Below are 23,869 nucleotides of genomic sequence, written 5' to 3'. Positions count from 1 at the left end.
ATCTCAAAGCATCACGTGTGCTAGACAAGCAGTCTACCACTGAGCTACAACCCCAGACCGTTTTCTTTAGCTTCTAAACTGTGAATGTTTATTTCCTTTGATTATGAATATACACATAGTCTACAATGGTTCTGGCAGCTCCTTTGGCATTGTTACTTATAAAACCCTACATGGTCCCATATCACAACAGTATTATGGGAATATTAATAATATTTATGCTTACCACAATGGCAAAGTGACTGTGCTGAACCGAGCCATGCTACACATTGTCATTTAATTTGTTTACATAGCAATGGAACCCAGTGCTACCACTGATCAAAAACTATCTGTTCTATTTGGAACCGCTTGTCTTCATATCTATAAGTTTTATATTTCACTTTTTAAAAGGCTCCAGCACTATGACAAAAAATTCCTTAGTTCACCAGGTGATTAAGAATTTATTTGGGGGTCAGGCAGTGGTTATACACTCCTTTAATATCAGCATTCGGGAGGCAGAGGCAGGTGGTCCTCTGTGAGCTCGAGGCCAGCCTGGTCTACTGAGATAGTTCCAGAACAACCAGAGCTGTTACACAGAGAAACACTGTCTCCAAAAAGCAAAACCAAAGAACAAACAACAACAACAAATCCATTTGGGACCAGTGAGATGGCTTGGCAGGTAAAGGTGCTTCAGGATGGTGCAGTGGTTAAGGGTACTGGCTGTTCTTCCAGAGAATCCTGGGTTGATCCCCAGCAGCTGACATGGGATCTCACAATCATCTGTAACTCTACTTTCAGGAAACATGATGCTCTCTTATGGTCTCTGTGGCACTTTACACACATGGTGCACATACAGATAAGCAGGGACACACTGGTACATATAACTAAAGATAAAACAAATCAGATATGACAAACGAGTTACTAATTTGTAAGGAGATACTGTGATCATCGTGATAAAAATCGAATGTAATGTGTGCGGTATGACAAAGAAACAATTTCTGGATGTGATGCTGTTTCGATATCAACACTACCATGAGCATCAACTGTGGCTCTTGAATGTAAGTAAGGAACAGCATTCTAACCAAGAGGACAGTAATCGCCAGACAGCTGTGCCTGTTAGGGTGGCTTGGGAGACTTAATTACACTCGCGGTAATCATCATTGTGAAGTACAAAATAAACAGAAGAATCGCCTCATTTCCAATTAGAAGGGACTCAAGATGCCCTCAAATTCTTTCCTCCTTCTGTAAGAAAAAAACAGTCCCACCTCCTAGCGAGTGTTGATAAATGCCTGTGATGTGCCAGGCACCTTCCAGATAACTGGGTATCAGTCCACTGATGACCAGTAATGAAAGTGCCCACCTCTCTGGAGCACCAGTGTTAAAACACAGCTGACAAATGAGCAGATAAGATTCATCCAAATAAATAACTGCCTGGCACAGGTTCCTCTCTGTGTGTGCTCTCCTGCTGAACCTGTCTTCTATAATCCCATGATGCCAGAATCACAGAAACAAGACAAAAATACGAGAGCAAATGCAGGGTACGGAGATGGAGAGAAGGCACAGAGAGAAAACTGCACACCACTTTGTGGCAAGAAGCCATGCTGAGCTCCCTCCTTTAGCTCTGTAGCTGTTCCTCATACAAAAGAGTGTAAGTGAAGACAAAAACAGCCGCAAATCCACTGACAATGGGCAGGGACTAATAACCAGGTGCTTTCTCTCTTTCAGGCACACCCGATGCTGTGGAACAATCCCCTCATGTCTTATAGAGCAGCGTCATCAGCAGACCCAAGGCTTGAAAGAGTCCAGTGTTTTTATGACAATAGCCAAGAGGGCCATGGCATAGGGCAACCTCTACACTCCCTTCTGCTCGTGAATTTCACAATGCTAATGGTGGAACACAGCAGTGGTTTACCCACAGGCTGCGGTTATAAAAAGGAGGCAAACTGGGCTAACACCTCCATATCAGCTCATTACTCTGACTTTAATCAGTCCATGGTTTCTCCAAAGGGAGAACATTGCTGTCCAAATGTGGAGAACAACAAAATAAAAATTTAGTCAAAATTTTATTACATTTACTTATTTGTGTGCACGCACACACACATACATATATGTAAGCCCTTGTGCCACAAAGTGTAAGTGGATACTTGAGGGTGATTTGCAGGATTATCCTTCTCTCACGAGGGCTCCAGGGTCTAACACAGGGTCTAACACAGGGGGCAAGAACTTTACCCATGGAACCATTTTGTTGGCCCACAAATCAAATCTAATGCATTTTCCAGTCTATGCTTTTCTCTGCCCAGGCTAAGGTAGTATCTAATTCAGTGAGTACTAATCCATTAACTAACTCCCCCAAAGGATGGATAGAGGTTTTTAAAAAAAGGTATATCTCTATTGTCAAAATAAAAAGACACTCATTCTGACCAAGGCACGTTCTTTATTATGTCAGTCATCTTGGAGAGGGGACACTAGGGTGTTCAACTTTCTCCATGTGCTTTTTAGATCTTTGGGTCAACATGAAGCTTTCCTATGACATGTGAACAAGCCATCAAAAATTATTAGTTCATAAGGTGGAAAATAAGGTTCATGGAATATGCTAAGACATCTTTACACATAAATTGTCCAGAAAGCTAATGGTGGAGGGAAGGAACCACAGAACCACAGTCAATATCCAATAGAAGGAAACTGTTTCAGTCTGTGTGGTGCACACTGAGCGAGGTAAACCCTGCCAAACTCTGCATTTCCCAGAGCAGTCTTTTTCATTATGGTGCCTGTAAGGAATGCCACACTTCTATCACACCAAGTAGGCACTCATGTACCCAGCAAAGGAAAATGGAAAAGTTAAGTGGGAAGGGTTCATGAACAGAGCCTCTATCAATGGGTACAATATTTTCAAATGCACTACTAGCCCTACCTGAAATGCTGTGACCCTTTAATAATACAGTTACTCATGTGCTGGGGACCCCAACCATGAAATTATTTTCACTGATACTTTAGAACTATAATTTTGCTACTGTTATAAATCATAATGTAAACATCTGTTGTCTAATGGTCTTCGGTGACCCCTGCGAAGGGGTCATGACCCACAGTTTGGGAACCACTGTTCTGGGTGTTTTTAGGTTAGGGGAATGTCAACAGTGACAACCAGAGGACTAAGTCCCCTTTGCAAGGCTTACTCTTGACTGCCAAGTCTGGCAGGATTCGGGATCCGGAAACACTGTGTGAACAAAGCTGTGGCATGTCTGGGAGGCAGTTTCTATATTCGGTTAGCTAAGGAAGCCCTACCCTCCACGTAGGTGGCACCACTTCACAGGGCTATTCAGTCCCAGACTGGCAACAGCTGGAAGCACAGTCACCTCTTTCTGCTTCCTGACATGGATGTGATGTGGCCAGGCGCTTCAGCCCCTGCCTTCCTGCCTCCCCTGCTATGACAGACCGTGGCTTTTGTCAAACACTTAGACAAAAAGAGAAATAGTGAACACGCCATCTTACCTATGTGTACTTTCCAGTAGTTGAAATTTTTCTCAAATTGAAAGGTCAGGTGAATTTTTTCTCAAATCTTTCTCAACTCCATAATCCAATCAAAATTAAAGCACCATGCACACACCCAAAATGTGTGAAGTCCTGCTTTACCAGAGGCCACCAAGTCAAATGACAGATGCCCTGGCGCTCAGGGAATAGTGGCTCTTGGGTCCTTGGGGCAGTCTTTCTCACCAAAAGAAATGTAGGCTGTGCCGCTGACAGTCCTTCCAGGGTTGCTCGCCACTGTGCCTGTCAGTCTGTCCTCTCTAAGATTGTCTTCACATGACTGCACGGACATTTAATGCATGGATTTACTGGATGTATCAGTTTGTCTTTAAAGGCTTTCAGCTCCTCAACAGCAACACCAATTACTGCTACACTCGAGACGTCTTCTACCCACCCTGAGGTGTATGTGTGGTAACACAGCTCTATCTGCTTAGCCTTCCTCCTTAGTTTTCTTACACCAACAGACCACACACACATAATCAGCAGAAGCTTGTGTGTTGGAGCACATAGCAGGCACACTGCACAGCGACACTCACACTGCCAGTCAGGGGCCCCTCCATCAAGGCAGGCAAAGGAAAAGAATCCAGAATATTCAGAAATGCCTGGGCTGCCGACTGATCCTCAGGCTCCTCACATGTGGTCTGAGGTGAAAACTACAGACAACTAAGTCACAGCGAGCAACGTCACGGACACTCCTACCAGCACTGCTGCACCAACAGCACCAGGGCGGCAGGGCTGTCCCCAGCTACCATTATTTTTTGCCTTTTCATAGTGCGGTAAGTTTATCACTGTCTCCCCTTTCCTGTGTCATAGCTTTGTTGAATATGATTTACACAACACAAAGTCCATCCTTTGAAAGCATCTGATTTAGAAGATTTTAGCACAGGCTCAAGCAATGACAGTTCTTGTTGGGAATAATATATATATATATATATGTAATATTATATATATCAAAGGGACAAAGCACCCTTTGATGCTGAGAGAACAGCCTGGCAATATCTTAAAGGACTACCTCTACCAGGAGGGTCACTGGGTCAGAAAGGGTGGCTGAACTGCTCAACAAACAAGAGCTCTTAGCATTTCGAATGGCAAAATAATGAGCACAGATACACAGAATTAAGCAGTGAAAAGTTACTGTCTAGAGTCAGATGTTTACCATGAAGGTGAGCAAGGCTGAGTGGCAAGGGTCTCAAACCCCAAGCTATCTAACTCTAACAGGAAGTGGGCTCTGGACCTGAGGAAGACACCCATGCCTGCTTCAGGACGGGGCACTGGGAAGAAAGCAGAACTGCTGGGTTCTGAGCACCCCTGACAAATGCCCAGCTGATGTACAACCTCTCTTGGTTTGTATGGTTCTTTCTGTGCTGCCTGGTCTTATGACAACTTGACACGCAAACTAGAGTTATCTGAAAGGAGGGAACCTTAATTGAGAAGATGCTGACAAAAGATCAGGCTGTAGGCATTTTCCTATTAGTGATCACAGAACCCAGCCCATTGGAGTGGTGCCATCCCTGAGTTGGTGGTCCTGGGTCTTTAAGAAAGCAGAGTGAGCAAGGCATAGGGAGCAAGCCAGTCAGCAGCACCCTTCATGGCCTTTGCTTCAGCTCCTGCCTCTAGGATCCTGCCCTCTGAGTTCCTGTTTTGACTTCCCTGTAGTGATGAATAGTAAAGTGGAAGCATAAGTCAAATAAACCCATTTACTGCGTTTCATCACAGCAACAGAAACACTGACTAAGACGCTCCCTTCCCACAACTTCATGACAACTCTGTCTCTTGCTCCTCAGAGCTCCTGCTGATGACAAGTTTCCCCAGATGTTTTTCGCTGGGTTCCACCCTTTCTTCCTTTGAAGTGTGGAATTCGTCCATCCCTGGAAGATGAACATACATTCTACTGCCTTTTAAATTCAATCTTTTTCATACGAACAACAACCTGTTTTCCTCGGACACTTCGCCATAGCATTCTGTTACAGATACAATCTACTGCAGAAGGTTAATAAATTCTCGGCACACCCTGGGTTCCAAAGCCCAACTGAAACAGCTTCCAGCTGAGGGTGGAGCCCCTGCCTTGCTGATTTCAACTCTCGGCCTTGAAAAAAAGTCAACCTCACACAGGTGGTCACAGGCCTCGCAACTACGTCCTCCTCTTCCTTTCCAACCCCACATCACAATTATTCCATTCTTGCTGTATACTTCCAGAATCTTCCAGCATTTTCTAGCAGAACTGTCAGCTGGGAAGGACTGTCAGTGTGCTTCAATCATGAATTTACAGTTCTGCTTCTATCCTTTCTATGTTAATTTTAATAGAAGTTTCTCAGAATCAGAAATATCCTAAGGTAGAAATTTTCTCATTTGTTCTTCTAGGATTCCCCACAAATACTCTGCATTTAATAGAACAACAGCAACACCACTAGCAAGAGAAGGCCCACACAGCTTCTCCTCCATTAGTGTCTAGTTTTAACTAGTACCCACTAATGGCCTTTAGCATAAAGGGAGGTGTTATTTGTGCTGTCATAATGGTGAGAGCCATACTGTGCTCAATGGAATGAAACACTTTCTCAAAATAAATGAGCGGGGGACAGAATAGAACGCTGACATTCTTTGTTCCTCTCTATTAACCAACTGGTGACGTGAATGTCATTCATTACCACACCCCATCAAGAGGCTGGTCTGCACCCTTTCTTCCTCCAGTGAGTCTTATGTGCAGAAATTCAGAACAGCTGGAGAACTGGCCAACAATCTGGCAACTCAAAGAATGTCAAATTGGCTCCCACCAAAGTAAGGGTGGAAAAAAGATGAAATTATAGTGTTTGCTGTATGCCTTGCACGTAGAAGAAATGGCTCTGTTTTTCACATCAAAGAAAGATAAATCTTCGTTGATTCTTGCCTGGGCTTCAACAATTTTCCTAAGTAGGTGCCAATTTTTTTCCTTCTACAAAAGAAAAGAAAAAACTCAAAAACCAACCCCCAAAATATTAATAATTGAAATTACTGTTTTTAAATATTTCTTAAGGTATAGATACCAAGGAAAAATTTAAAGGGGGTGTGGAATAGGACCCAAATAAGCCAACAGTAGTCACCATCTATGAGTAAACTGCAAATATTTTCTTTTGCAAGTCTTCTGAAGCTTTCTCCCTATTTTTACAATGTATGTATGATGATCTTACAGTTAAGAACAACCAATAAAGGAGGCAAAATGAAAAAAAGATACTTAATTAGTAAGAAATGGTGAGATATAAGGATCAGCTGAGCCTTGAACAAAAACTCAAAATATAAACACACCCACTGGATCTCAAGCACCCCAAACTTCCCAGGCACCCTAAACCTCTATCTCCAAACCGCTCCCTCTTATCCAGGCATAGAAGTAAAACTTTACCCTTTAAAAGTTTTGTCTGGAGCAGGATGTGGTCATGCTTGCCTGTAACCATTCAAGAGGTGAGGACGCAGGGAGGACAGGGGGACGGGGTTGGGGGAGACCAGGAGCTCAAAGCTATCCTCGGCCACGTGGTGAGTTCAACCTGGGCTTTTGAGTCATAGGACAGATGGGATGAAAATCTTAAAACAGAAAGTTCCACAGACAGAGGAATGTCATACAGACATTAGGCGTGTAACTGAACTTCTATGTAGGCAGCCTACGGCTTCTGATTCCCTCTGACTCTGGTACCTCAGGTTGCAAGACCTGGGAAGTGTCAACAGTGCCCTGAAAGACAGCAGTCTCTGCTGGTTACATTTCTTGTCAACTAAATCTCAGCAGAAGAATTGCCTCTGTCAAACGGCCGATGCCAGGGCTGTGGGACAATTTCTGATTAGTGACTGGTGTAGGAGGGCCCAGTGCACCGTGGGAGGCACCATCCCCTAAGCAGGGAGGCAGGGGATGCAGAAGAGAGACAGCTGAGTTGGGTCTGGGAGCAAGCCAGTTAGCATGATGCGTTCATGATTCTGCTTAGTCGCTTCCTGAAGTTCCTGCCTTGGTTTCCCCTCCATGAGGAACTGTAATTTGTAGGCTAAAATAAATCTTTTTCCTCCCCAAGTTGGTTTGGTAGTGTTTTTAGCACAGCAACAGGAAGCAAACAAGAACACAATTCTTTTGTTAGCATAACTAAATTAACTCATGAAGGATGTTTGTTAAGTCTTGACATGTATTTTGCTGGAAAAATAACAGTATATTAGTGAGGGAGATGCCAGTCAACTGTCATACCTGTGAGATATAACCTGGAGGCACATGGATGGGAGGAATGGACCCATTGGGTGACATCATGGGAACTTCAGCGGGGCCTGAAAGTTATAAGAACAAAACATTAATAGGTGAAGAGACACGCACATCACCCAGTGTCATCCCTGGCGTCTGGAACACACCATAACTACCTGAAACCACGGCTGAAGTAATTTCCTGGCTGTACAAGTCAAGGAAACAAACAAAACATACACAAAAAGAGCAACAACCAGAAAGTTACAACCATCTCTATTAATGTTTAACAATCCCCTACAGGCCACAGATTCCATAAACCAAAACTGTTCTGTCAAAGCCAGCCTAACAGGATGGAACCAAAGTTTTCTCCTCTTGACTTTAAGACACAGGAGAATAATTTAAATCTCCTCCTAACAAACTCCAACTCTACTTTTTATAAAAGTGTATTATAACTAATACATGAACACATTTTTGAAGTCAATGTTTTTTAGGTTCAAATGCTCTTATAAGCTTTGGATTTAAGATTTTATGTGATTTTTATTGTCAATAATTAATTATAATCTACCATTAATGTGAAAGATATAAAATCTTTAAAATATTCCAAAACCTGCTGGGCCTGGTAGAAGAGTCCTGCAGTCCCAGCTAGTTGAGCAGCTACAGCAGGATGAATCACATGTTCAAAGCTTGCCTGGACAACTTCATAAAACTCTACTTCAAAATAAAATGTTGGGGTATTTTTTTAAAGGGCTTGAAGTATGGTTCAGTAGTAGAACACTTGTTTAATGTATATAAGATCCTAGTTTTAATTCTTAATATCATTAAAAAAATCAACCAACCGTTTGGTCTGTCCCTCATTAAGTATAGAAAAAATAGATCATATTATAAAATTAAGTAACATTAAGATTTTTCATGCTGAATAAATTTCTACTTTTCCATAGTAAAACATTAAACTGACAGGAGCTAATTCAATGAATGCTTTGTTGTTGCTGTTGTTGCTGTAGCTGTCACCTCCCCTTCCCTGCAACTGTTGTTTTGGAGACAGGGTCTCATGTAGTCCAGGCTGGTCTGGAACTCCCACTACGCCCAGTTTTACGCAATACTAGGGATCCTGACAGGGTTTTGTGCATGCTACCCAAGCAATCTACCAACAAATCCTAATCACTTGGGTAAGGCAATCTAATGAATGGCAAGGTTAACAGTTACCTAAAACGTAGTTTGGGTTAATGTTTCATTACAGAATAACTGCCATATATCAAAAACAACTTGACTTCCTTACAAGGAACCTACAATCCAACAATTTCCCAACAAGTGAAGGAACCTTAGAACTTCCCGTCCATAGCTGCTCTCCTATGGAGTTAGCAACTCACCCCCAAAAACCATGTGTTTCACTGTGAGATGCGACTTCCCGGCTCCAAGTACAGTGCTACTTATTTGCTTTCTCCTGGCGGGTGCTGTGCTGCTAGCAGTAAAAACTGCCCAGCTGGAACAAAACCCAGGAGAAATTCCAGGCAAATAGAGACCACCCTGCCACCCAAGCACTGCATTTACAATACAGCATAAGCGCCTTTCACACCACAGCCATGGCAGGAGAGGACGGGCGGGTATGGGAGAGGACCGGAAGAAGCCCGGGCAGGTCTCCAGCTCGGGGGAAGCAGCAGAAGGGGAGAAAGGGTGAAGGACGGCACAGAAACTCCCACATGAGTGCTCACTCTAAGTTCATGAAGTTCATGGACAACGCAGCACGACACTGAACTCTGAGGAGCTCCACACTTACAAACCCGGTGGCCTCGTGGGTGTCTGTGACCAAAACCAAAGAGAGGGTGACATGCACCACAGCTCAGTGGTGGAGCACAGGGCTAGCATTCTCAAAACCCCAAGTTTGATTTCCACTATGCCTGGCCTCACCAAACCAATGGATGTCCCCATTTTATTTTTAAGTAGAATTAAACTTATATGGTAACAGCCAAGGGTGTTGGTTTCCAAGTTCACCTTCCTCACCAGCTTCCGCATCTTTAACATAGCCATCAAGACATAAGGCATTTCTTTGAATCCATATTTGAATTGATTCATTTAAAAAGAATCGTACTATCTTTGAAATCCAAAGATGAATGCACATGGTTCCACAGAGCACGCTCCAGGAGCCTGAGCTCCCCCAGTCTCACACCTGTGTGCCCTTGAACAATGAGCTCATTCGGCCTCTCTGAGCCTCACTTCCTAGCTGCTGTGAGTGAGAATGAGAATGGCTACTTCATAACGGCAGGATGAAAAACGGAATGCACTAATACCTGCAAAAGTAGCAAGAACATAATGAGCAAATATCTCTTCGGGACTACAGCATATACAAAGGTCAACTGAGCTATCCAGGTCATAGACTGAGCAACTACTGGATTTGTGGACTTTCCATCCAAAGTCAGCCATTGCTGGGTTAGCTGAACCACAGCCTCTAAGTCATTCTAATGAACTCCCTTTCTCTATCTTGAGAGTCATTCTATATGTTCTGTTCCTCTAGGGAACCCCGACTAACAAACTAGTGAAAGGATCAACCAGGCGAGGGATGATTAAAACACCCTAAGGAAAACTGCTACTTTGCATGCTAATTCAAAAAAAATTTAAATGTAAAAAACTTTAAAGCTCATACACCTAGGCATGCTGAAGACTCTACTCCAGCGCGTGTATGAAGCACAGACAGGATTACTGGACTGCTTGCGAGCTTAAGACCACCCTGGTTTACACAGTGAGCTGCAGGCCGAGCAGACCTACCTAGCATGACGGTCTCAAAAGAAAACAATCTACGGACACCAAAGAGACAAAGAGAATAAACTTGGGCTTCCATTTGAGATCGTATGTAATGATTAACTCAAAATTGATTATAGAACTAAATATACTCATTGAATGTTAATTAGTTCATGGACTTAATTTTCATGGAAGAAAATCAGACTTAGTCTTCAAGACACCATAAGTGAGTCAGGTACAATGCCACAAGCACAAGGGACAGATGAAAAACCGAACTCAATCAAAATTAAAGCCTTTGTGCATGAAAGTCATTACTAAGAAAATAAAAACTATATAACGGACAAAAGGCAAATCCCATTTGAGAAGAGACTTCTATCTAGAATATAAAGAATTCTTACACATCAACAAAAAAGAAAAAACACAATAACTAACTTAAGGATGGGAGGAGGAACTGAGTAAACATTTCTCAGAAAAATCCTGAGAGTCACAGGCAGCACTTGGAAAAGGCTCAGAATCGTCAGTTAGAAGGGTTCAGATCAAACCACAGCAGAAAGCCTCCTGATGTACAGCAGGGCAGCTTCGTTAATGTGGCCGGCATGGAGAAGATGTGTGTTGGTACGAAAACAGAGAAATTGAACTTTGTATATTGCTGGGGAGATTCAAAGTGAGAGCTGGAACTCTGGACCTCCCCACAAAGTGATGCACAATACTATCTTATGAGCTGATGTCTACAGGAAGCTAACTTGGTTTACACAGTGTGGTCCAAGGCAGCCAGAGCTAGCTAACATGTTTATGAATTCCCCTACCGATTATATACCCCAAAAGAATTAAAGCAGGTACTCAGATAACTACATGCATGGGCATGTTCACAGTGGCACTGTTCACCAGAAACACAACCAAAGTATCTGCCAGGGGATGAACAGGCCAGCAAAATGTATGGTGTGCAAACAATGCAATACTATCATCTATGAAAGGGGATACAGCACAGACATGCAACGGGTGGATGAACCTCAGAAACGTTCAAGTCACCACTGCCATGCTGTCTGTGACTCTAATTACATGAAACATTAGGAAGAAAAATCAATCCACAGAGGGACATTGGTTATAGCTCAGTGAGTGAATGCTGGCTGACCATGTGTGAGGCTCTGGTTTTGATCCCCAGTGTGGAAGTAGTAACAATAATTAATCCACACCGACAGAACTGATCAGTGGCTGACAAGAGTAGAGGCAGGAAAGGGAAGCAGAAGAGGACCAGGGGGGTTACCAAACAGCTGCCCAATGGATAGAGAGTTTCTCCGGCAATGATGAAAACGTTTAGACAGAGATGGTGGTCACATAACACAGAAACTAGGTAAATGCCAAGAAACTAAAAATAACTAACCATACATGCATTCACTTCACTGAAAAAAGTAATACTACTAAAACACTATGCACATATAACCCATGACAGGTAAGACAGCAGAACTGAACTCAAAAGACTTAGGACATGCTGGGACAATGCTAGTTCCAAACACTGCTAGGTAGAGACAGGAACATCCCATCTGCAAGCAGCTAATGGCGTCAGGATGGACACACAGACATGTAAATAAGGCCTCAGACACTGATGAAGCTCGTGTCTTCTCAAAGTGTCATTTCAGATGCTAGGCACTGAGCACATCACTTTGGCAACAGCAAGTGAAGAAGGCATACTGCTCTCTCCAACATACAGCTTCTCCCAAAGACCAAAAGTTGACTTGCAGAACACAGCCCTATCCCAACAGAAGCTTGTTTGTGTCTGGCCTCTGCTGCTGCAGTTTCCCCAAGAGGACAGCACCTGATAATTCCAGGGGTTGCTCTGAGGACAGGACAGAGGGACTCAACAGCATCTCTGCAAATCTGGTGACTCAGCAACTTTAACACTGCATCTAAGAGAGGAGCAAATGATGTGAACGAAAAGAATTCCAGCAGAAGCTCCAGCCGCAGAAACCAAGAGAGCAAGTAACTTGCTTTGCCCCTCAGTTTTTTCTCCCAGTATTTCTACTTTAGCTGCAAAATTATATCCTGTTTTAAATATAAAAAATACAAATACGTAAATTACAATTTAGATAACGAGAAACAAAAAAGCAAGAGGTGGTTGTTTTCCTTCATTTGGTATCTATCCCTATATCCCTAATCATAACTCCCTATCTCCCAAAATTCCCTGTTCTTGTTCCAGTTTCTAGGAAACCTTCGACAGTTGGGTGTGCCTAGCTGGATGTCAAAGGTCCAGTTCTTGCTTTCTGAAAGTGGATCTCCTACACTGAACACTGGCTTTAGGACAAGAATTTCTACTCTGGCCCAACCACTGTCCTTAAAAGCAAACAACCATAACAGCAAAGCCTTCCCGGAGCTTCCTCCTCAAGTAAATCACTACCAAGAACCCATGCTTTGCAGGGCAGGAAATTGAGAAGCAGGTCACTGTCATCTTCTCAGAAGACAGGGATTAGGGCCCATGGCCTGTCTGCCATCTTCTCAGAACACTGGGCTCGGAGTCCATGGCCTGTCTGCCATCTTCTCTTCTCAGAAGATGGGGCTCATAGTCTGTGGTCGGTCTGCTCTGTTAGTTTAAAACTTAAATTTTCTTTCAAAGCACTCCTCTAAGAATTGAGTTGTAAAACAGGGCAACAAAAGATGAGGGTTTAGCTCTCACATAAGACATGGAGCTCAAATCCCAACTTCTTTTAGCTTAAATAAACTCAAGACATATATCTAAACCACTTATTATCAGATGGCCTTAGACTTCATTGTTTTAGAGAAATCTACATAGTTCCTACTACAAAACATTAGTTAATATTTTATTGATTTCAGTTCAATAAACATTATGCAAGATGAGGAAAGAAAAGTCTCCCAGATTCAACAACAGATCCATAAAAACAACCAACCACCACACAAGGCTCAGTATTTTTTTAAAAAAGAGGCAAACAGCTTTGGGGCTGCAAGGCAGCAATTACTCTTAAAGTAGCTGAGGAATATTTAAAACCCTCACACTGGCAGTGAACAATAAAAGAGTTGGTGAGCCATTCGCTGCATGCACACTGTAATAACACAGATTTCAAAGAACCGGATTTAAATTCAGAGCTATGAATACAAAGCCTTAAGACTGTCCAAGGAGATCGGGCCCCAGGGAGAAGCCTGTGATGGAATCCAAACTCTCTTTGGCATGTTCCTGAATCCAGCACACCTTTGTTACATCCAGTGTAGGGTCGGGCTATACAGGAGGCCAAGGGCACGGTGACGTTAAAAAAGGAGCATTTCCATTCCTAACTGTGGAGAAAAGGACAGACATCAGCAAGGCAAAGAGCCATGCAAGGAAGGAGGGGCCCTGAGGTTTGTGACAGACACTGAGTCTCAGCATGGACAGGACTTACAGTCCAGATGTCTCTAGCAGATGTTCTTGGTATGTCTAAGCAACAGAAACCATGAAGGAGTAAAAGATGAAGGTTGATTTTTGGGAAAATGAAAGACAGTTCATTTTCACTCCCAACCTGAACCAAGCTGATTTCTGAAATTGTGGGGTCCTGTTCTTCACGCTTTGAACCCAAGTTAGGAACGAGGCTCATCTGGCACCATCTTATCAGTACAGATGTCAGCAGCACTGAAACTCAGACTTTCCGAATTGGTCTTCCATGTTAGACTGGGGATGGGCTATGCCCATGGATGACCTGTTTATAGGGGAGCCAGGACCCTGTACGCTTCAAATCTCTGAGGAATGACACAGGCGCAACTCACTAATGCTGAGGAAGGGTTTCTGGTGGGTGAGGAAGGGCTTCTGAGGGAAGCTGCACATCTACAATCCCTGGGCACAATAATCACAACTGAGACAAAAAGCATTTCAAAGCCATGTGCATGTGTGAATGTGTGTCCATGTGTCCTTGCATGAGGGATGTGCGCATACAGTGCACACGGCTGTGTGAACACACACATGTGGAAGCCAGAGACTGTCATTACATGCACTCCCCAATCACTCTCCACCTTAAATGCTGAGTTTTGGTCTCTTACTGGATGACTGATTTGCCTAGTCTGGTTAGCCGCCCGCTTGCCATGGGAATTTCCTACCTCCACTGTCCAAACGCTGGGATCACAAGTGAGCTGCCTATCCTCCGTCCATGTGAGTACCAGAGGTCAGACTTTGAGCCTCAGTTTAAAGCCAGCTCCTCCCAGGATGTTTGTCTGCTGCTTACTGGGGTATCAAGTAGAAAGATGCTCCTCATACACCATGCAGTGCAAAGGAACAGTTTCTAGAAATGGTGTGAAGAAACGGGTACCCAGAATCCCTGGTGGGGTGCTCTAGTGATCTTTCACAACGTAAAAAGCTTTCCAACATTGCCCCTACAAAATAAGGGTGTTTCAATTACATTTGAATCACATCTTGAGTTAATATGTTAACAATGTTGTTAAAGAATACTACAAAAGCCCCTTGCTTTACGCTTGCATGAAAGCACCCATTGCCACTAATGGAAGCTATCCCTCAACCCAGTAATTTTCTGAAATGAACTTAAATTTTACAAAGACATTATACTTGCTAATAAAAATTCTCTGAGCTGCCCAGTGGCCACTACCTGAGAGTGGCAGGCTTGGAGATGACTAGCTGCATGCAATTTGCCATCTCCACCTTTGCTAAGCCACACAAAATAAGCCTGCAAGAAACAAGAGTTCCTACAGTCAGTCCACAATTGCACAGCCAGGGCTCCACTCTCTGAGCGTGAAGGGGGTGACAGCAGACTGGGAACTGATAATAAAGACCACTAGCAGGAGGCCAGGCGGTACCATCTCCTTATTGCCTGAAGTCAGGTGCAGACCTCCAGCTAAATGTGGGTACGGGTGGGAAGGTCAGAAAGGCCTAGAGAGCTGAGCCCAGTTGACTTAGATCTGTCTCAGTGACAGTGTAACTGAGACAGTCCTGTGATTGTACTAAGGGTACTTTCTGCTCCCAGCACACTGCTCCCCAGATCTCAGAAACAACTGGCAATTACTCCCAACCAGCAGCTGCTTCACTTTTAAAAGTCAATCCCACGAGGCAGGTGTGGAGACTCATGCCTGCAACACAGCACCTGAGAGGATGAGGCAAGACTGCCGTTGAGTTTGCCCGGGTTTCTATGATTCCATCTGGGTGACCAATTCTGGAAGCACTCGGTCCACAGATTCTAGAAAAGGTCTGTTGGCTGATATTCCCTAAATCCTTCCTGCTGTCACCCTGGGTGCTTGTTACATTAGAATTTGAGGCCTTTAGAAAATGTTGACTCCTGGGTTTGCTCCTTTTTCATAAATTGCCCATCTACCCCTCCACCCCAACAGAACTGAGTGATCCACTAGTTCTGATGCAGATGCTGCTGTATCAGGTTAGAGGGATGGGCACCAAGGAAGAACACCACACCACAATCCACGGGCAGGAAGACAGCTCAGTGCAGAGAGGACTGGCCTCTGACCCGAGTCTAGGTTCCCTGGAGCCCACGTGAAAGCTGGAAGCACAGCTTTTAAGAAAAATGCAGGGAGGACAAGGAGAGTCTCCGGAGCTTTGAGCCAGACAGCCTCGCTGTCGTGATGGCAACAGACCTTGTCTCCAAACAAGGTGGAGAGGTGAGGGCAGACACCTGAAAGCTGCCCTCTGACCTCCACACATATATCACGTCCCACACACTTACACACATTTGCAAATCACACATACAGCAATGCATGCACAAAAGAACAGTAAACTTCATGAACACTATGAAAAATAGGTGCACACAAGATCCTGTAGGTACAATTTATTTGTGGTTACTTAAAGTCCAATAAGCTGAGTCTTAATTTCAGTCTAATATTTTTAAACAGAGAAGAAAAAGTTAATAAGATGTTAGCAGAGTACCATAAATTTTATCCTGTTAATGGATATTTAATTTAATAACTTCAACTAACAGAGATGAGTGTAATTTGTCTAAAAATAGTTCTCCAGCTTTCCACATAATAAATCAATTACTGTGCTTCCATAGCAACAGAACAGGAGTTTATATAACATAAAGTAATAAGCACTATATTAAGAAGACTTTGCAATTATTGCATTTCTTTCAATGATTATTAGCTCCTTGTGATAGTTCAATACAAAAAAACATGAGTCTAAGTGCAAAACAGACAGGCAATAAAAGTCTTTCAGAAAATTATTTGAGCATATGACTGTATGCGTCTATAGGATGCATTAATGTATTCATGTGGTCTGTACACATGTACGTGTGTTGAACATGTGTGTGTATATGTATTGATGTACTCATGTGGTTCTGTACACATGCATGTGTATATGAGCAAGGATATATGTGTTTGTAGGATGCACTAATGTACCATATGGACCATTTGGTTCTGTATATATTCACGTGTGTCTGTGCAGAGGCCAGTAAGTCAATTCAAAGTGTCTTTCTTGATCACTTCCTACCTGGTTTTCCAAGGGAGGGAATCACGGAGACTGATGCTCTCCAATTGGCTAGACCAGCTGCCCAATGAGCTCCTCGGATCCACCAATTTTCAATCCCCGGCGCTGGGGTTACAGATACATTCTACCAAGCTTGGCTGCTATTGGCTGCTGAGGACGTGAACACAGCCTTGTATGGTAGGAACATAGTCTCATGAGTCCAGGATCGGTTACTAAAATCATAACATACTCTGTCGATAGAGGAACACAGCAACACGCTAGCAGTCTCAGTACTCTTGAAACTGAAGGCTGGTCCCCTGAATAGCTGCTTCATGTCTTGGAAGAACACACAGTGGATCAGATCTCTGACCACAGTAGCTCGACAAAGGAGGCTGATATCCAGATAGAGTGGGAGCAAATAAAGCTAGGAAGACAAGGGTCGCCCACGATCCTGCAGCAGGCCTAACAGAGTCAAAATGTTACACGTCTTATGAATGTGTGCAATTCCTAAAACTCTGACTCACAACAATAAAAATAACACAGTTTTATACCACACTTTGAGAAATTCAGTATCTTCTTATCCTCACTGAACCATGGAATCATTAATTCCTTTCCACTAAACGATACTACTTTCTCCATTGGTTTACCACTTACAATAACCCACTATACCCCCACCCTCTGGACAGGCCTACAATAGACACAGGTACTGCTGCCTGATGTCAGGACAGCCCTACCCACAGCGAGTTCCGGCTACGCCTGCCCTGGGAGTGCTTGGGAAAACTGCCAGATTCTCTCAACTGTGCTCCAGTGCAGGCTCTGCTCCCATTCATCCCCACCCTATCACACTGTTCCTACCAACGTCAGTCACAGAGCAGAAAGTTCTTCACAACTCAGAGGCTTCAAAGGGAGCAAAAACCAAGTTTTTGCCTTAAAGACTAGGGTACAGGGGTAGAGCATGTAAATGTTGGAGTTTTGCTAACCTATCAGTGCTTCAATTTTACTAAACTCATTACTTGTAAAATAATATAACAGATCTGAGGAGGGACCGCTTATCAAAATCTACTAAACAAAAGTAGACTGAGGAATAGTAAACCCCACTCTCTGACACACAAACTGTGTGTGCATGTGCACACGTGTGAGTGTGTGTTCAAACTTGATACATGATCCACATGCTATTCTGGTCATTCTTCCCTGGCAAACCCTATTGCTAACTTCCCAGTATCTCGCCGTGGGGCGAGACACTGTGTGGAGCTGCGTGAGTGAACGTGGGAGTAAGATGGGGCAAGAGTGAAAGGCTTTGAAAGGGTTTGTTATCAAAACCTAATGTGAACTCAAACACAGTGAATCCTAGACGTTCCTGGTAGCTCACACCAAGGCAGCATCATGAGACTTTACCGCAGCCTTGGGTCGGATGCACAACGTTGCACGGAGCAGGCTGTCATGTCACCCCACGCCAACAAACACTGCCTGAAGCGCCTCGGCTTAGAGCAGAGAAGAATGCATATGAAGAATGTGGTGACTTCAATGAAGGAATGAAGTTTTCTGCTCGTATAGAAACACAAGGTCTAATTATGGTAATAAGACTTTATATTTTCCTACCAAAAATCTTCAGCATGTGTTTAGATGGCAGTGGTAGTATGTTTGATTTTTAAAACCCTTGTCTGGATTGCTGATTCGAGTTTCACTTTTCCAATGTTATTTAATTATGGTTAGTGCTTAGAAAAGAATTTTCATCCATTTCTAAATTGACTCTAAACACATCTCTGCCAATTCATACTACATAGTTATGTAATATTGTCTGCATTGACAATTTTAAAAATAAAAGTATCAATCGACTACGAGAAACCTTGTAGATGCTTATGCAATGCTTCCTCAAATATCCAGCTAGGCTAATTCTTTATTTGGGAAAAAAAACAAGCATATCTCTTTCATTAATATGCACATTTGCTTGTCTTTAGTAAATGGTAAAATTATGTGCACACTGAAGAGTTGTCTAGTATCCCTGGTTTAAATACCTATGTACCAAGGTTGTGGAAAACTTTCTGATAAAAAGGGATCAAGAGAGGAAAACATTAAAAAGCCTGGTTTGTTTGATACTCACAGAGAGGGAACACCAGTAACATCATATAGCACTTCCATTTCTACTCTTGTGTGGCTGTAATACAAAGTATACTCAACAAAAGGCTTCCTATCTCTTCAGCTTTTCATGATAATTAATATCCTGGCCACCTTTGCAGATGAACCCGTATGTAGCCAGGAAGGCCAACAAGCAGCTAAGAGCAGTACTGTGGCAGTCTTGGGTGGAGCTTAGAGTCCCGGAGCTGACACGTCTGTGGTGAGGGCACCCTCACTCTGGAGGCCTGACGCAGGCCCAAATGGGCACAAGCAGGAAAGCGTGAGATGAGAGCAGAAAGCAGCAAAGGTAAGCTCAAAACAAGGGTTCCAGCAGAAAATCACGGATCCCTTCTTCACTACAATTTCTCTTTCAAAAGACAAAACTTGAAAATAAATCAGTTTAGTGTAAAACATCTGAAGAAGTTCTTTGTATTCAACAAATTTGCAAAAACAAATTCAAATACCATGTTTATAAATTACAAAAAAATCACAATATATTATGATCCAATTTTATTTCTTTACATGGATTTTTTTTCAAACTAGATTGCTATAAATACATTCCACAGCAAATTTCAGTTTCTAATGACCCCTTAGTACTATGTTAATATTTGGCTTGAGTTTTTCACACCCAGCTATTTGGGAATCTAATTCCCTGAATAAGAGCCACAGGACTTCCTTTAACAGGTGCTCACAAGAATGCCTTGAGCATCTCAGATGACTGGCACCACTGCCACACTGGCATTCCCTCAGAATGTCACCTCAGACCAGCCAAGTTCAGTTAGCCTTATGTCCCCTTGAGAAGAGCTAGTTACACTCTCCAACAATCATATGACTCTGCAGTAGTAAAAACAGTCTGAAAATGTCTCTCTCTCTCCACAAACACACACATGCACGCATGCACACACACACACACACACACACAAAGTCAAAACCTTATGCAAATACTCTATTTTCTTCCTATCATCTTGTAGAAATACATGGTTGCACAATTTACATACCATATATATTACTTTCTATGTGTGTGTGTACATACACATGCATGCATACACACGCACACACATACCTCCTGACTTTGCTCGCGGATACTTTATAATGAACAATTTATTTGAAGCTCAAAATCAAACTGCCAATGAGCTCTGAGCAAAATGAAATGCCTAGCTTTACCTATGAGACCACAACACAATTCAATTAATTTATAACAAACAACAGGGAATGAATTAAGCAGTAAACTCATTTCCATAATAAAAACCGAAAGATTGATTCACCTACTGAACACAGTATTTAAAGCGATCTTGGCTTCACAAATGCCGGATTCTGAGTATCAATAGACCTAAAACCTTTGGTGAACTACACATTCCAAACACTCAAGGTGAGATGCATAAAGCCCTGGCTGAGAAGAGCAGGCTGAGAGAAGGCTGAGCAGTCTTTGCTGGGCGGTCCCCACTGCACAGCTGCAGCACAGGTGCCAAGACCACGCCCCTACAGATTTCACCTCACAATCCACTCCGGGCCTGTTACTAAGCCTCTATCTAAGCCTCAGTCTTCCCCTAAATGAAGAAATTGTTATAGGTTGAGCATCCCTAATCAAAGTTTCAAGGTCAACAATGTGTGAGCACTGACGATGCTTTACAGCTACGGATCTGAATTTTCAGGTTCGGGATGTTCAGTAAGTAAAGTCACACAATATTTAAAATTCAGATACCAACTTTTATAATTTAATAAACTTTGAAAAAAATAAAAATAAAATAAAATTCAGATACTACAACATCTCTGGTCCTAGGCATTCAGGTGAGAACAACCGCCCCCTCCCTTCTCCCCTCCCCCCCCCACCCCGGAATCAGTCTCTCCAGACTGGCGCTGTTTAAACAAATGAGATGCCGTGCATCAAAAGCTCACATGCTCAGCTGGCCTGCTCAGCTAGCTGGTGTTGTCATCATGGCCCACAGCTGGAGCAGACCTCCCTCTCCTGGCCTAGCTGATACAGTCCAGATACAAGCCATCAAGGTCTTGGAACTGCACATTTCCAGGCACAGGTATTACTAGATAAGGAAAACAGTAAACGCTTTCCCTACGGAGTGAGCCGAGAACTGTTTACTCCAGCTGAGCTCATCAAGACTGAGGGCTCACTGAGGAGATCAGGCAGTGCATTTTACTGCTGAATGAGACTCTCCTCTCCACTCGTAAAACCATTTGGATCTTGCAGTCAGCTACAGAAAGCCCTCTGTGCTTTCTCCACGATGCCAAGCAGCGCTTGCCCAGCGCAGTAACAGGTACTTAGTAGCCTATTCAGGTCAAAATAAATAAGCATCTTGTTGTGTGCTCGCAGAGACGGTCTATAAACATAACTGGCTTCTCGATTTTAAAACCCAGAATGATGGTAACCATCAGGGATAGCAATGTTTTCCCAGACACCAAGATCTCAATTTATTTAGTAAATACTAGACTTTACCAGAGCATACAATTACTATAGACTTCCGTATAGAATGTGACACTGGAAAACTCATTTCATTTCATTCTTGTGTACCATAAACTCTGAAATATAAAGGGGTGTTTGCAAAATAACAGGAACTCCTTCATATCAGTTAGCCTTCACGCTTGACAATTATTCAGGCATGATGAAAACCTATCATCTACTCAGTAGTACATGGCAAGTGTATTCCATGTGGTGGCAGGGCACTACTGTGCCTCGGGTGGTGCCGGATCCACACCACACACTGTGAGCAGAAACAAACCATTCCTTGGAAGATCCCTGCAGGAAGTTTTATTTTGCTTAGGAGAAATCAGAACTAGTGATACAATTCTATTAGCTAGAAGAGCCTGTTTATTTACAAAAACTGGCAACAAGGAGCTAGAAGGAAGGCATTTCAGCGGGGCTGTCTCTTCCTTTCTTCTGTTCTCTCCACTCCTTTCTCACTCCCCTTGAGAAGTGCCTCTGCTCCGTGTTTGGCTTCTCAGGGCCTGATGAGACCCTGGATGCTACAGTGAGGCCTGAAAGAAATATTTCTCTCTCCCTCGCTTTGACTCAGAAAGTCTGAACACAACAGGGTCCATTCAAGGCATGATGGAGTGCCTCACAGAGGCGGCAATATGTTCCCAGTTGGCAAACAGAAACCTGTTTGGACAGTGAGCACGGCCCATCCACTCAGCAAACACCAGCTTCCCAACGGGTTCAGAGAAGAAAGAGGGAGACGGTCTAGGCCCCTTTTTCAGACTCCAACTCCAATTTGGGACAATCTTTCTGAACAAAACGCCTTTGTTCCCAGAGTCACAATTCAGTGGGTCCCAAGTGCCCTCCTAGAAACTGTGCCCATCTATTTACAATTGCACTGGGGCCAAGAATCATCTGTAAAGTTCTGAAAGGACAAGAGTGATGGGAAACACCCCGATCTCCATCTGCATAGTGACAGACAAGGAAGGACTAGGAAGCTGCACGCTGGGCAGCTAGGATGAGGCTGGAAAGGAAAGCATCATGGAGGCTTCCGGGAGCTCGGGAGCAGAGGCGCTGGTCGTGCTGCAGGCAGAGCACAAGATCAAAGGAGAAAATGAGCACGTGAAAGCTAAGCAAATCCTGGCCAGGTTACTGTTCCTCTACGGATGCAGTTCCTCTTTCCATACAGATCTGCAGAAGAAAAGCCTTACTCAGCTTCATTAAGATGATCAGACAGAATGAAATGAAAGACAGAAACACTGGATAAAAGTCCTACTCAACCCATTTTCAGCCGGTCCTCCAAGACACAAGTTGATGCACATGGAGCACAGGCTTGCCTGGGCTCTGTGCACTGGGCGACCTGCTGCCACTACCAGTATACCCAATGCCAGAAACCTATCACAATAGCCTTTTGTTAACACAAAAGCAAGGATCAAAATTCGGACAAGCTCGGGCCCTAGCTCAGTGGGTGAGGATTTGCCTGGCGCTCACAAGGCTCTGAGTCCAGTTGCCAGCACTGCCAACAGGCAAAGGATTTCCAAGGTTTTCACTTTGAAAATAGGGTAATGAGAGAGGAGAAGGAGAGAAGAAAGAAAGTCCGTATCTTCCAGGGCATAAGGGGCCTCACAGTCTTGAATACATTCTCATTACTTATAAGTGTTGCTTCTCCATCAATGCGATGTGTAAAGGGAAAATGTCAGAATCCAGACAACTCCCCACAAATGTATTTTAAAGAGAACATTCTAACTGGGAAAACGATGACAGTTCAGTGGTCTTTTGTACACAGAACAGGCCAACAGTTTTCATACTTTTAAAGAGCTATAAAAGAAATACAGAATATATGCAGCAGAACTATATGTCTACAAAGCACGACATTTTCTTGTCCTTGCCAGAATCAGCATGCCAATCCCTGCACTAAGCCACTACAAAAGTCTTAAATAATAATTCCTGGTTCTGCCAGAGACAGATGAAGTATGCATTTTCAAATAATGCTTGTTGGAGCAGAGGCCCGAGCCCTGTTGAAGATGAAATGCAAGCGTTAGAACAGAGGACCCAGCTAGGAATCTGCTCACTTGGCAACAGGCAGTTATGAAGACAACTCTAAAACCTTACAGTAAGTCAAACCCTTCATCCTCTGAGAAGAGACCCGATAAATCCTACAACCTGCAGAATTCCTGGCTTATAACAGGCAGGGAAATAACCGCTTGCCTCTACAAGAGGGTATTCACTGACCCAAGTGAGAAAAGGGCAGTGAAGAGAGTGTACCCAGGTAGGAGGGGCGTTACTGTACTGTCTGGAGTTCACTCGTCTTCTTGGAGAACATGCCAGAGGTAACACAAACAGGGAGACATCCAAGGAGAGTGCTCTGTCAAACACGCCTCCTCCCGTAAGATGAACACGGGCATCCTCAGACAGACTAGTCTGCACCCACGCCTCCTCCCGTAAGATGCATACAGACCGGTCTGCATCCACATCTTCCTACCGTTTGTGATGAATAAAGGTTAGAGGCTTC

General features: G+C 43.5%; 1 protein-coding gene across 5 annotated transcripts in view; it reads right to left on the bottom strand.

Moving 5' to 3' along the window:
• Positions 1-23,869, bottom strand: part of Fndc3b (fibronectin type III domain containing 3B) — a 292,925-nt gene that overhangs the window by 127,192 nt on the left and 141,864 nt on the right. For all 5 annotated transcript variants that reach the window (XM_087899629.1, XM_087899628.1, XM_087899630.1 and 2 more), the window contains one exon: positions 7,697-7,773. In XM_087899629.1, the coding sequence (XP_087755755.1) occupies positions 7,697-7,773 (77 nt within the window). The remainder of the gene's footprint in view (positions 1-7,696; positions 7,774-23,869) is intronic.

The sequence above is a fragment of the Myodes glareolus genome, chromosome 20 (genome assembly GCF_982192425.1).
Source record: "Myodes glareolus chromosome 20, mMyoGla1.1, whole genome shotgun sequence".
In the NCBI taxonomy this organism is placed as follows: Eukaryota; Metazoa; Chordata; class Mammalia; order Rodentia; family Cricetidae; genus Myodes; species Myodes glareolus.
Note: the sequence above shows the minus strand (reverse complement) of the source record. Positions and strands in the feature narration are given on the sequence as shown.